This window comes from Perognathus longimembris, chromosome 8, assembly GCF_023159225.1.
Source record: "Perognathus longimembris pacificus isolate PPM17 chromosome 8, ASM2315922v1, whole genome shotgun sequence".
NCBI classification, from domain to species: Eukaryota; Metazoa; Chordata; class Mammalia; order Rodentia; family Heteromyidae; genus Perognathus; species Perognathus longimembris.
In genome coordinates this window covers 61,095,323-61,108,302 of record NC_063168.1, presented here as the reverse complement: position 1 = coordinate 61,108,302, position 12,980 = coordinate 61,095,323, and the positions used below count along the sequence as shown (strand labels likewise).

Sequence of the window (12,980 nt, the reverse complement as noted above, 5' to 3'; positions counted from 1 at the left end):
GGCGGGCCCGGGCCCGGGCCCGTCGGCTAGGCCGGCGGCGGGGTCACTAGGCAAAGACAGAGCCGCCCACCTCCGTTTCAAAGGTGGGCGGTGCCGGCCTTGGGGGGCGGGACTTGCGCAGGCTGGCCAATGGCGCGCGAGGGGCGGGCCGCGCCAACCTGCGGGTGAAGGAGTCAGAGTTCAGGAGCCTGAGTTCAGGAGCCTGGGAGCTGGGACCCCGCCACCAGCACTGGAGCACAGGATGCTGAGCTTCTCCCCGAGTCCCCAGAGCGGCTCTTGGACTGAGACCTTCTCTCTGCTCCTGCCTCTGGGCGTTGTCCTCTACTTGGGCTACTACTGGGCATGTGTGCCCCAGGTGGGTGCGGGCCCAGTGCTCTGGCCAGTGGGTTTGAGGTGCTCGGGTGTGGGGGACAGACAGACCCCAGCCAGGGCTCGAGTTCTTTTTGGAAGCTTGGGTGATTGTGCACCCCCTTTCCTACCCAAGGGAAAGTTGCCATTATCAGCTAATGGGGATTCGGTCCTTTGCTTCCCTAGTTTCTCTGCATTGCTCTCCGACAGCCGAGCCAACGGGACACTGGAAGGAGGGTGCTGCCCCCTATCATGTGGACGGGCATTTGGAGACAAGCTGGGTGTCAGAGATACGGCACTCTGTTTTAATGGTCTGAGTTTCCCTTTAGCTGCACTGAGCGCAGGCTGGCTTTGAACCGTGATCCTCAGATCTCAGCCTCCTGAGCAGCTAGGATTATAGGTATGAGCCACCGGTGCCTGGCTGAAAGCTAAATCGTTTGATCTTTAGTAAAAATCTGTTGTTGCAAACTATGTAGTTCTAGCTACTTGAGAGACTGAGGCAGCAGGACAGCTTGATCCCAGGAACTGTGAGCTGGCTTAGGCACCATCCTTTTGTGTGTGTATATGTATGTACCATGTGTGCCAGTACTGGGACTTGAAGTCAGGACCTCTTACTCAAGACTGGCGCTCTGCCATGGGAGCGATACCTCAACTTCCAAGATACAGCCTCTTAAAAATAAGTGGTTTAGGGCTGGGAATATGGCCCAGTGGTAAAGTGCTTGTCTCGCACACATGAAGCCCTGGGTTCAATTCCCCAGCACCACATATAGAGAAAAAAGCCAGAAGTGGCACTGTGGCTCAAGTGGTAGAGTGCTAGCCTTGAGCAAAAAGAAGCCAAGGACAGTGCTCAGGTCCTGAGTTCAAGCCGCAGGACTGGCGCAAAAAAAAAGTTTTGTTGGGCACTGGTGGCTCATGCATATAAACCTAGCTACTCTGGAAGCTGAGGATTAGAGTTTGAAGCCAGTGCGGACAAGAAAGTCTGTGAGACACTTTTCTCCAATTATCAACTAAAAAAGCCAGAGGTGGAGCTGTGGCTCAGTGATAAGCACACTAGCTTTGAGAAAAAAAGCTTGAGGACAGCTCCCAGGCTCTGAGTTCCAGCCCCAGGACTGGAACACACACACACACACACACACACACACACACACACACACACACACACACATCACAAATGATTTGGGCATAACTCAGTGGTAGAGCATATGTTTTTGTTTTGGCATTACTGGGAATTGAATTGTAGACTGCATGCTTCACAAGGCATGTATTCTACTACTTGAGCTATGCTCCCAGCCCAGAGCACGTATTTAGCATGCAGAAAGCCCTGGGTTCAAATTCAACACCATAAATAAATAAATAAATACGTAATTCTTAAAAATTCTCCCCCCCCTTTTTTTTTTGCCAGTCCTGGGGCTTGAACTCAGGGCCTGAGCACTAATCCTGAGCTTCCTTTTGCTCAAGGCTATCACTGTACCACTTGAGCCACAGCACTACCTCTGGCTTTTTCTGTTTATGTGGTGCTGAGGAATCAAACCCAGGGCTACATACGTGCTAGGCAAGTACTCTACCACTAAGCCACATTCCCAGTCCTATTAAAAATTATCTTTAAATAGTTGTAAAAGGGTTTACCATTCACCATGTTAAAATTAACTTAAAAACATTAAAGACCTATAGGAGATTTTAGTATTACTTAGGCTTTAAAAATATTTCCAGAACCTTCTACATTAGTATGTATTGTTTGTAAAGTAAATAAAGGGAGCTGGGCATTGATGGCTCATGCCTGTAATCCTAGCTACTCAAGAGGTTGAGATCTGAGGATTGCAGTTCAAAGCCAGCCCAGGCAGGAAAGTCCATGAGATTCTTTACCTCCAATTTAGCACCAAAAAAAGAAGTGGCGTTGTAGTTCAAGTGATGGAGCACTAGCCTTGAGCAAAAAAAGCTCAAGCCCCCAGGACTGGTAGAAAATAAAAATTAAATTAAAAGTTAAAAAATAAGGGGCTGGGAACATGGCCTAGTGGCAAGAGTACTTGACTCATATTCATGAAGCCCTGGGTTCGATTCCTCAGCACCACATATATAGAAAACGGCCAGAAGTGGCGCTGTGGCTCAAGTGGCAGAGTGCTAGCCTTGAGCAAAAAGAAGCCAGGGGCAGTGCTCAGGCCCTGAGGCAAGCTCCAGGACTGGCAAAAATAAAAATGAAAATAAATAAATAAATAAATAAAAATTAAAAAATAAGTAAGGGGTTAGAGGTATAGCGAAATGACAGAATGTGTACACCACATGTATGAGGTTCTAGGTTCAATCCCCACCACTAATAAAAACAGCAACAATAATAAAATAAACAGCATCTTCCTTAAACGAAACAATGGAAAAAGCCCAAATCTAACAATACTCTGTAAGCCTTACTTCATACATCAGATTTGGAAAGTCAGTCACTTTAGACCAGACCATTTTCCTTTGCTTGCCACCAGTCTCAGAGAAGTCAGAGACCCTGCCACTTTATACCCAAAGCCCTTCTCCCTTTTTTTTGCTGGTCTTGGGGCTTGAGCTCAGGGTGTAGACACTGCCCTGGGCTTCTTTTGCTCAAAGATAGCACTCTACCACTTGAGCCACAGGCCCACTTACATTTTTTCTGAGTAGTTTATTGGAGATAAGAGTCTCACAGACTTTCCTGCTGGGGCCAGCTTTGAACCTCAGATCTCAGCATCCTGAGTAGCTAGGATTACAGGATAAACCACTGGTGCTCAGCTCCCTGTACCCTTTCTTGACTTCCAAACATTAGTCAAAACACTAGGAAAGTCCCAAGGATTAATGTGATTTGTCTCTAGAAGCCAGCGGCATATTATTAATTAATGCTTAGGAATGAGTCAAGAAGTACTTTGCTGGGCTGGGAATATGGCCTAGTGGCAACAGTGCTTGCTTCGTATACCTGAAGCCCTGGGTTCAGTTCCCCAGCACCACATATAGAGAAAACGGCCAGAAGTGGCGCTTTGGCTCAAGTGGCAGAGTGCTAGCCTTGAGCAAAAGAAGCCAGGGACAGTGCTCAGGCCCTGAGTCCAAGCCCAGGACTGGCCAAAAAAAAAAAAAAAGAAAGAAAAAAAAGAAAAAAAAAAAAGAAGTACTTTGCTGGAGTTAAATGAAGCTAACCAACATTAAATCAAACCTGTGAACTAATTTATTGGCCTGCTCCACACAACTGAGCTATTTGATCAAAGTCTTAATAAACTGATAGTAACTCAAATTCTTGGCTATTAGGAGGCGATATATGAAGTGACTAAATGCCATGGTTCAAGAGTACTCGAGGGCTGGGGATATAGCCTAGTGGCAAGAGTGCCTGCCTCGGATACACGAGAGCCTAGGTTCGATTCCCCAGCACCACATATACAGAAAACGGCCAGAAGCGGCGCTGTGGCTCAAGAGGCAGAGTGCTAGCCTTGAGTGGGAAGAAGCCAGGGACAGTGCTCAGGCCCTGAGTCCAAGGCCCAGGACTGGCAAAAAAAAAAAAAGAGTACTCGAGAGGGCTGGGGATATGGCCTAGTGGCAAGAGTGCCTGCCTCATATACATGAGGCCCTGGGTTCGATTCCCCAGCACCACATATACAGAAAATGGCTAGAAGTGGTGCTGTGGCTCAAGTGCCAGAGTGTTAGACTTGAGCAAAAAGAAGCCAGGGACAGTGCTCAGGCCCTGAGTCCAAGCCCCAGGCCTGGCCGGGGGGGGGGGGGGGGAAAAAAAAAAAGAGTACTGGGTTTGGATCCCTTGGTTTGGAAAAGTAGCTGTGGCAAGCTTTGTGATTTTTGTCAAATAATTTGACATTTAACTCTATTCACACAGAGGGATCTATCTCATGGAACTAACCATTGTAAGGTTAAACCATGGAAATGGTCCTGTACAATGTACATAATGAGCACCTAACAAATTTTACTTGCAAGTATTAATGTGATATCTTGTTTTGCTTTGCCTCTTGGTTGCTGTGTAACTTTGGGCAAGCCAATTGATTTCTGGGAATGATAATTTCTTCACTTGTATCTGATCTCATGTAGTTGGGCCTTGTCTAGTGCCTACATAGAACATGCAATAATGGTTCATTGCTATAAGAGGGGTCTAAGTGCCAAGCCACCTCTCCTAACAGTCACACAATGTGGCCCCTTGCCCAGTCTCTTTTGAATATTGGGACTGTAAGGAGAGATAAGAGGAATCTAATCCTTAAGTTCCTTCAAAATGCAATTTTTAAAAACTTTTTTCTTTTCTTTTTTCTTTTTGGGTGCTGGGGACAGGGCCTTGCACTATGGTAAGGCAAGTGATTAAAACATTTTTTTTTTTTTTTTGTCAGTTGTGGGGTTTGAACTCAGGGCCTGAGTACTCTCCCTGAGCTTTTCCACTCCAGGCTAGCGTTCTACCACTTTGAGCCCAAGCACCACTTCTGGCTTTCTGGTGGTTAAATGGAGGTAAGAGTCTCATGGGACTTTGCTGCCCTGGTTGGCTTCAAACTGTGATCTTCAGATCTCAGCCTCTTAAGTAGCTAGGATTACAGGTGTGAGCCACCAGGCACCAGCCTGTGGATCTTTGGCTCAAGTGGTAGAGTACTAGCCTTGATGGAAGAGCTGAGGGACAGCCCAGGCTCTGAGTTTAAGCCACAAAGACACACACTCACTCTGTCTCTCTCTCACACACACCAACTGATTGTAATGCAAGTGCTTTATCACTTAAGCACATCCCCAGCCCCACTCTTTCTGCGAGTGATCAGTCCTTTTGACTTTGTTCTGAGTCCTCCTTTTTCCCAATCCTCCCATGTGGTACGGCTCTCATTTACTTTATGATGGAGCAGAAGCAAGCAAAGAAGTGGAGTCATCTGACCTCATGTTAATCCCACCTCCGTTGCCTTTCCCCTGGTTGGCAAGAAGGAACATCTGTTCACATTAGGATCATTCCTCCTGCCTGTGAGGTCTAACAGCAGGGGCTCCACAAGTAAGAGAAAATGAAGTGTCCTGGTAGAAAGAAGCCCTTCAGTAGTGCACACACATATTAAGGAACAGTAAGACCAAAGGAGGACATTCCTACGGGAGGAACACAAAGGTTCAATGCCTATGTGCTTCTGTTATATATTATAAATATATAAAATAATATTTATGGAAATGAACTCCAAGAAATGTAAACAAGACGTTTTTTTTCTTGGTTGGTTTGTTCTCTTGTCATCTTGTTATCTGTCTTCGGGAGGATAAAGGGGAGCACAGATATGGAGGGACAGAGGGAGGAGAAATGCAGCAATGGTACTCACTGGACACTAAGTTGAAAATGAACAGTATAAATTGTGGGTGGGGACAGGAGGGAAAAAGAGTGAGGGAAAGGGTGACATCCAAAATGAAATGTACTCTTTATCTGACTTTAGTAACTGTAACCTCTCTGTACATCATCTTTACAGTAACAAAAATATTTTAAAAGAATGTACAGGCATGGCTGGGAATGTGGCTTAGTGGTAGAATGCTTGCCTAGCATGCATGAAGCCCTGGGTTTGATTCCTCAGTAACACATAAACAGAAAAAACGGGAGGTGGTGCTGTGGCTCAAGTGGTAGAGACAGAGCCCAGGCCCTGAGTTCAAGCCCCAGGACTGGGGGAAAAAATGTACAGACAATGGGGTGCTAACATTGAGAGGAGCCAGCTGGCCAGACAGAGCAAGCCTCAAGAAGATAATTGGGTAATTAAGCTGTAAGACAAAGACAAAGGTTAGAGACTAAATGATATGGAAATGAACAAAAACCCTAACACAGGCAATCAGCTGGGCAGTTCATGTTACATTACCGGCTCTTACAGGCTCTCCCCACCGTGGGGTTGAGGTGGAGATACGCTGAGCTTGGGAGTCAGCACTGTCATCGGCAGCAGCTGCACGCTCAGGAGAGGCAGCACCCCAGAACAGGTGACTGCAGTATCTGAAATGCCTTGCTCTTTCCACAGTGAGCTGTGCTGGATGCTCACCTTGACAAAGCAGTGTCTCCCAGGCTAGCGTCTGGGGAGTCACTCACCATCTGGACCCGAAAGCAGGGCAGTGAAGCAGATTGTGCTTTGTGATTACAGAGGCCTCGTTTGGTTGCTGGGCCCCAATTTCTGGCCTTCCTGGAGCAATACTGTCCCATCACTGTGAAGACTTTCTACCCTACGCTGTGGTGTTTTGAGGGACGGCTACAAACCATCTTACGAGTCTTCGTGCAGTCAAAGCCCCAAGTTCCTTACCAGAGGTAAGAGACAGAACTAGGTGAACATGAGGCTTAAGTATCTAGGGAACACTGATCTACCTCTTTAAAAACGAAAGCAATCAGCCACGTGCCAGTGGCTCATGCCTGTAATCCCAGCTATTCAGGAGGCTGACACTTATCTCCAATTAATCAGCAAAAAGCCAGGACTGTAGGCATGGCTCTAGTGAGAGAACACCAGCTTTGAGTGACAAAGCTAAGGACAGCATTCAAGCCCTGAGCTTAAGACCCCAGTATTGGCACATATGCATAAAGCATGCGCGCGTGCGTGCACATACACACACACACGTGCACACACACACACACACACAATGGTAATCTTTGCCCCATTAACCCCTGTGATTTTAGGGCACAAAGAAATTGGATTTTATGGATGGCTACCTACACTTGCATCCAATGAGATAATATTCAATCTCTCCCTATTCTACTCCAGACAGCTTTACACTTGAACATAAAAGCAGGCCCTCGAACGATACCTAGAGCAAATTGTGGTACTTGTTTGTGGGGAGGCAGGAGACGAACCCTTGAAATCAAACCATACCAGCTGTGTGTCCATCTCTCCTAAAACCCAGCGAAGTCATCGAAACCCCAGATGGAGGCCAGTTCCTGCTGGACTGGGCGGAGCAGCCCGACAGCGGCCACTCCCCTGATGCTACCAGCCAGCCCATAGTGCTGCTCCTCCCAGGCATCAGCGGCAGTAGCCGGGAGTCCTACATCTTGCACCTGGTCGACCAAGCCTTAAGGGATGGCTACAGGTAAGGATGGGCACAGCCCCGGGCAGGGCGGGTGGCTGAGAGCCTGGGGTGGGAGAAGGCAGCCCGACCCTCACATCGCCCTCCAGGGAGTCTACCAGAGAGGGGCTGCGTGGGAGGGTCTGGCTTACCACCCCTGTGTGCACCCCAGGGCCGTGGTATTTAATAACCGGGGTAGCCGAGGGGAAGAACTGCTGGTGAGTACCCTCCTTCCTCATGGTGGCCCTGTCCCGTTCCTTTAGGGATCCTTGGCCGTGGGCTCTGCCTACCTTTTGTACTGTTCTTCCCTTCCCCACTTCCGAGTCCTTCCATTTTGCTAACCTTCTGCCAAGAGCCTCCCTCCCTGTCCAATGATCCTGTTTGCCCTCAGACCCACAGGGCTTATTGTGCCAGCAACACTGAAGATCTAGAGACAGCCGTGAACCACATAAAGCGCCGCTATGCCCAAGCTCCACTGCTGGCTGTGGGCATCTCTTTTGGAGGGTAATGGTTGCCTTGCTTAATCCAAGGGTCCAGTCTTTCTTCCCTCCTCCATGTCCCTGCCTTCTCTTCTGCCCCAACACACTCAAGCAAACTACTCTTCGTGGCCCTTTGCCCAAACCTGCAGTATATTGGTGCTGAACTACCTGGCACGAACTGGGAAGGCTGGCAGGCTGGTGGCAGGACTCACTCTGTCGGCATGCTGGGATTCCTTTGAGACTGTGCGCTCCCTGGAGACCCCCCTCAACTCACTACTCTTCAATCGGCCCCTCACTGTGGGGCTTTGCCAGCTCTTGGACAGGTAGAGTGGCTGGACGAGTGGGAGTGGACAAAGCACAGGTCAGGATGGCACTTGTTCCAGGCTCTTCTAGTACTTGGGTCAGTTCTAATCTGCACTTTCTCACACATGAGATAGTAAGACAGAAGCTGCAGGCTTTGGGTCAGATGCAAGAAGCATCAAGATAAACGCCAATGTACTTTTCCAGAAACAGAAAAACGATTGAAAAGGTGTTGGATGTAGACTTCGTGGTAAAGGTATAAATCTTTCAACCCCTGCCCCCTGTCCAATATTAGTCTGCTGTCTTCCTATCCTCCAGTATCTTAGCTTATCCTACCTCCACCGCACAGGCCCGCACAATTCGCCAGCTTGATGAGCGCTACACATCTGTGGCCTTTGGGTATAAAGACTGTAATGACTATTACCAAGCTTCGAGCCCAAGAACCAAAGTAGAAGCCATCCAGACGCCTGTGCTCTGCCTCAATGCAGCAGATGACCCCTTCTCCCCTGTCCGTGGTGAGTAGCCCGAACCCAGAAGCCATGCGCCTGTGAAAGTGGACCATGAGGTACAAGTGGACGATACCTGGGTTCTCATGAAAGGCCAGGCTCCTGACCTCCTCCGAACCCTCCCAGCCTTTCCTCTGCAGGCTGTCCAGCGTTCGCCCAACGTTGCCTTGCTCGTCACGGCTCGAGGTGGCCACATTGGCTTCCTGGAAGGGCTGCTACCCTGGCAGCACTGCTACATGAGCCGCCTCCTGCATCAGTATGCCAGAGCCATCTTCCAGCACCCGGCGGAGCTGCTGGACCTCAGGGCACACTCACCTAAAAATGGAAAGAGCTGACAAGAGAGCACCATGTGGGGTCTCAGTTCACTCTTCCCTTGTTTATTAAATATCAACTCTTCTTGCCTAATGGGCGGAGGTTCATCTTCCCTTTCCTTAAGCCTGGAGTAGACCATGCGGAAACTCACTGTGTATTTAAACTGGCTGGCTTGGTGCTACCTGCCTAGGCCGCAGCCGAGTTCTCTTTTTGCCCCTTCTCACCCTAACAGAGATGATCGGGCTGGTCCTTGTCCCAGCAGAAGCCAGGGGCTTCATGTGAAGGTTGCTGGGGGGTGGAGGAGAGACTGGTAGCTTCCGTCGGAAGGATGGCAGCGCCTCCAGGCTCTTGGGCACCTTCACATGTTTCTGGAGAAGGACAAGCTCAACTCTGAAGCCTCTGATAGCAGAGGACGGAAGCCGGTAGATACCTCTGTCCTGGGTGGATCCACAGGAGATGAATGCGGGGCTCTGGGGACTCAGAGTTACACAGGACCACAACAGTCTTTAACTGAGAAAGTCTCACCAGAGGCAGCCTCAGCTGTGGGCTCAAATGGAGCGAGCACTGTGAGTCCAGGCCCCCGCTGTGCTCTGGAAAGTAGCGGTGTCTGGGCTCCCGGGTTCCACGGGGCAGAGAGGTCACAGGAAACCGGGAAAGGCACTCTGGAGCAGCAGGATGGTGACAACAATAAGCCCGGCACACAGCAGGAGCAGCAGCCACACAGGAACACTCCCTGAGAGTAGGGAAGAAGTGAGTGGGCAGAGAGGCTTCACAGCCTGAAAACCAAGACCCTCGGCCTGTTCTGTTTCGGGAGGAGGCAGGTGGAGGACCATGAACAAGCAGTCCATTCCCCAGGGGCTGGTTTTTGCTACAGCTAATTGTGGGGTGATACCCTCCACCCCAGTGACTCACGCCGTGAGGGTAGCAGGTGCAGTTGGCAACGACTGTCCACAGCCACAGAAAAAAGGGCAGTTTCATGGGACCCAAGAAGCTCTGGACCACGACCCTTCTCAGGCAGAAAGGCCACATCGGTCACCACGATGCCATGGGCCTCCCTCACATAGTAGAGGCGCTGGGGGCAGGAGAAAAGTAGTGTGGGAATTGTCTGGAACTTCCTTCTGGAAATGTGCTCCCCACCCCCGGTGGGCTTCCCTATGGGACAGGTCAGACTCCTTCTGCACACACAGAGCAGAACAGGCCTGCAGCCCTCCCACTCGCTGTGCCAGCCTCCGCCCATTACCTGAAGAGAGAAAGCGATGTAAATGGCAACAGAGCCAGTGACAGTGCCCAGGCCTAGGAAGGTACCCGATTCACTGTAACAAACAACAGAGGGCACCTTGTTCTGGAGGCCCTTCCTCACCAATGGAGTCTTCAGAGACAGTCAGGACCCCTTCCTTGAGCCCCCCAGCACCCTCTACCGAGCCAAGCCAGCCCTGTCTCATACCTGACACTCAGGCAGGAGATGACTTCATGGCCACAGGGCCTGGTCCGAAGGGGCAAGTAGGTGGAGCCTTCCCAGGCTGTGAGGTAGCAGGGCGGGGGCTGGCGCAGGCGCTTGTGGGGGATTTGCACTGTGAAGAGTCGCAGTCCACCAGGCTGGTCTGGAACCTGCCCAAACCTGGGGGCCAGGCCAGGGGCTGTTCAGCCGTGGGAGCCTGCCCAGTCTTCCTCAGTGGTCTGTGCCCTCCTGTACCCTGGCCAGGCACCGGTTAACCTGACAAGGCCACAATCCTCCCAGCTCCCTCCAGTCTTTTCTCATCTCTACCCACTACACCCCCTCCCCCTGGCTGGCTGGTGCCTCTTCCAGCCACCCTCCCAGGCCTTCACACCTGCAGGCCTGGTAGCGGTAAGGCGTCTCCGAAAATGTGGGTCCATTTTCTTGCCAGTGCAACTGTGTTACTAGTTGATCCTTCTGCCACACAGAGGCCTTAAAGTCCCAGCCCACTGTCACCAACTAGTCAGGAATAAAAAGCCCCATAATGGGCAATTAGGCATCTCCTTATTCTACAAGCAGCAAAAGCACCCTCTGCCCTTTCTACGCCTCCCCCCCACCCCTCCCCCCATCTCCTCACCTTGCCATCAGGCCCGAGAGCCAAGTCTTCAATTTCTCCTTCGTGGGCTTTGAATTCCAGAACTTTCTCCAGGCTAGGTACCTGCAGCCAAGCTACCACCATGGTTAGGCAAGGTACACAGCAAGAAGACCCCAATCCCTTTTTTCTTCTAATGGCCACTCCCAAGTCTGCCAGCACTCATGTTAAGATTCTCTCAATTTTGATCTTTTGTTTGCAACTGGCATTCATCTTCCCCAATCCCGGGATACCACACCTTCCAGACACGAATGCAGCCATCTGTCCCTCCTGTAGCAAGCAGAGTATTGTCGCGATTGAAGCATACAACTTTCTGCAGTGGATCAGGGCTGAAGTCTGTCCTCACGGCTTGCAAATCCTCCACTTTGAGTTCCATGCCTTCATGCTTGGTTTCGGCTCCAGATTTCTTCTCTTCTGGGGTGGCTCCCTTCCTTTGTCGAGGTCCCTGCTCTTTAGAACCTGCAACACAAACAGCTCTCCAGGGTCCAGGCCTCTAGTTTACATAGCACTGAACTATCTCTATATAGCAGGTGCATACAGCTTCTAGCTCTTACCATGAGACCCCCCCCCCCTTTTTTTGGTAGGGGCTGGGAGTACTGGGGTTGACTGCCTCAAGGCCTCACGCTTGCGGGCAGGTGCTCTACTCCTTGATCACATCTAAAGCCCTTTTGGGCTTTAGTTATTTTGTTTGGATAGGGTCTCAGTGTTTCTGCTTAGGGCTGGCCACAGTGATCCTTCTACTTAGGCCTCCTGTGACGCTGGAACGACAGATGTGTAACTCCGTGCCCAGCTTGTCTGTTGAGATGAGGTCTTGCTACGCCCCCCCCCCCTTGTTGGCTTCCAAAACTATATTTCCCCATCTCTGCCTCCTGAGTTGTTGCCATTACAGTGTACAGTGGTGTGCCACCAGTCTCGATTTTTTTTTTTTTTTAGAAACGTATTAGGATCTTCAGTCATTTCATCCTTTCTCAAAGCTCCTTACCTGCCTTTTCAGCCTTCTTGCCCTTCTGCTGGCGGGCCTGAAAGCGCAGGAGCTGACAGTGGGCATCCTGTCCCGCAGCAAGGATGTCACCTGCCAGTGCCAAGTTCATGGTAGCCCGTGTTCCCGTGTCATGGGAGTGCAGCAAGGAGGCGCTCAGGCGCCCATTAATCCGCTCTAGCTGCAGAAAGTGCTGCGAGAGAGGGAGCCAGGATGGGCAAAGTTCAGGAGTGCCTGGAAGGCGGGTAAGGCGCACTCACCTCCTAGCCGGCTGCCCTCCTCTCTTGCTTCCTGCACCGTGCAGGTCTCAGACCCTCATCTCTTATTTGGGTCTCCCCAAGCTGTACCTCAAGCAGGGCTGGGATTTCGGTCCCCGGTTTACAGATCTGCAAGACGCAGCTCAGAAGAACGAAGGGGACCCTCGCCCAGGGCACCACCTGCGCGGCTAGAGGGCAGGCCAGGCTTCGCCCACGCCGCCAGGGCGAGCCCCGGAGCTGCTCCCCCGGCCGAGCTCAGCAGCGGGCGGCGGCTTTCGCTTCCTGCGGACTCCCTCAAGGGCCCGCTGAGGGCCGGAATCCGCACCGGGACCGGGACGCCCGGCAGGCCAGGTTTCCCCGCCGGAAATAGACAGGACCCAAAGCCGGCAGCCAGGGTGGGATTCTGGAGCCCCCGGGGCGACCCGGGCCGGGGTCCCCGCGCGCTCACCACGCCGTTCTTGATGCCGGTCTTGGCAGCACCTCCTCCGCCGGCCGCGATGAGCAGCCCCGCGCCGGGGTCGATCTGCAGCGCGTACAACGGGAACGGGGCCCGGTACAGCTCCAGAGCCCGGCGCCGGTCCATCCTGCGCGCCGCGCGTCCGCTGCCGGCCCCGCGCAGCTCACGACATGCCGCGCCCGGCCTGTGACCTCCGCCTCTGCCGCCCCTGAACGGGGCCGCGTCGCCGCCAGGAGCGCCCCCGACTCCCCCTCCACACCCGCGGGCCGCGTCACCGCCC

The 12,980-nt window shown here is 51.7% G+C and overlaps 2 protein-coding genes across 2 annotated transcripts; one reads left to right on the top strand and one right to left on the bottom strand.

Moving 5' to 3' along the window:
* Positions 1-203: 203 nt before the first annotated feature.
* On the top strand, positions 204-9,011 carry Abhd1 (abhydrolase domain containing 1). Its single transcript, XM_048353267.1, has 9 exons — positions 204-355; positions 6,417-6,577; positions 7,165-7,347; positions 7,496-7,541; positions 7,715-7,827; positions 7,952-8,125; positions 8,310-8,358; positions 8,452-8,617; positions 8,735-9,011. Exons 1-9 carry the CDS (start codon positions 242-244, stop codon positions 8,941-8,943), a joined length of 1,215 nt encoding a protein of 404 aa, XP_048209224.1. The 5' UTR covers positions 204-241; the 3' UTR covers positions 8,944-9,011.
* A 21-nt stretch (positions 9,012-9,032) lies between these two features.
* On the bottom strand, positions 9,033-12,980 carry Preb (prolactin regulatory element binding). The gene is made up of 9 exons (XM_048353266.1): positions 12,692-12,980; positions 11,990-12,179; positions 11,246-11,466; positions 10,993-11,073; positions 10,750-10,874; positions 10,365-10,538; positions 10,161-10,233; positions 9,833-9,992; positions 9,033-9,653 (listed from the first exon to the last, which is right to left on the bottom strand). The coding sequence occupies exons 1-9, from the start codon at positions 12,824-12,826 to the stop codon at positions 9,559-9,561; spliced, it is 1,254 nt and encodes a 417-aa protein (XP_048209223.1). The 5' UTR covers positions 12,827-12,980; the 3' UTR covers positions 9,033-9,558.

Coding starts and splice junctions, on each gene's coding strand:
- Abhd1 (XM_048353267.1), top strand. CDS start 242: ATGCTGAGCTTCTCCCCGAGTCCCCAGAGCGGCTCTTGGACTGAGACC. Junction 7,348..7,495: donor GCCTTAAGGGATGGCTACAG/GTAAGGATGGGC, acceptor TGTGCACCCCAG/GGCCGTGGTATTTAATAACC. Junction 8,126..8,309: donor CTTTGCCAGCTCTTGGACAG/GTAGAGTGGCTG, acceptor GTACTTTTCCAG/AAACAGAAAAACGATTGAAA.
- Preb (XM_048353266.1), bottom strand. CDS start 12,826: ATGGACCGGCGCCGGGCTCTGGAGCTGTACCGGGCCCCGTTCCCGTTG. Junction 10,875..10,992: donor CTCTCGGGCCTGATGGCAAG/GTGAGGAGATGG, acceptor ATTCCTGACTAG/TTGGTGACAGTGGGCTGGGA. Junction 10,539..10,749: donor TACCGCTACCAGGCCTGCAG/GTGTGAAGGCCT, acceptor CCTGGCCCCCAG/GTTTGGGCAGGTTCCAGACC.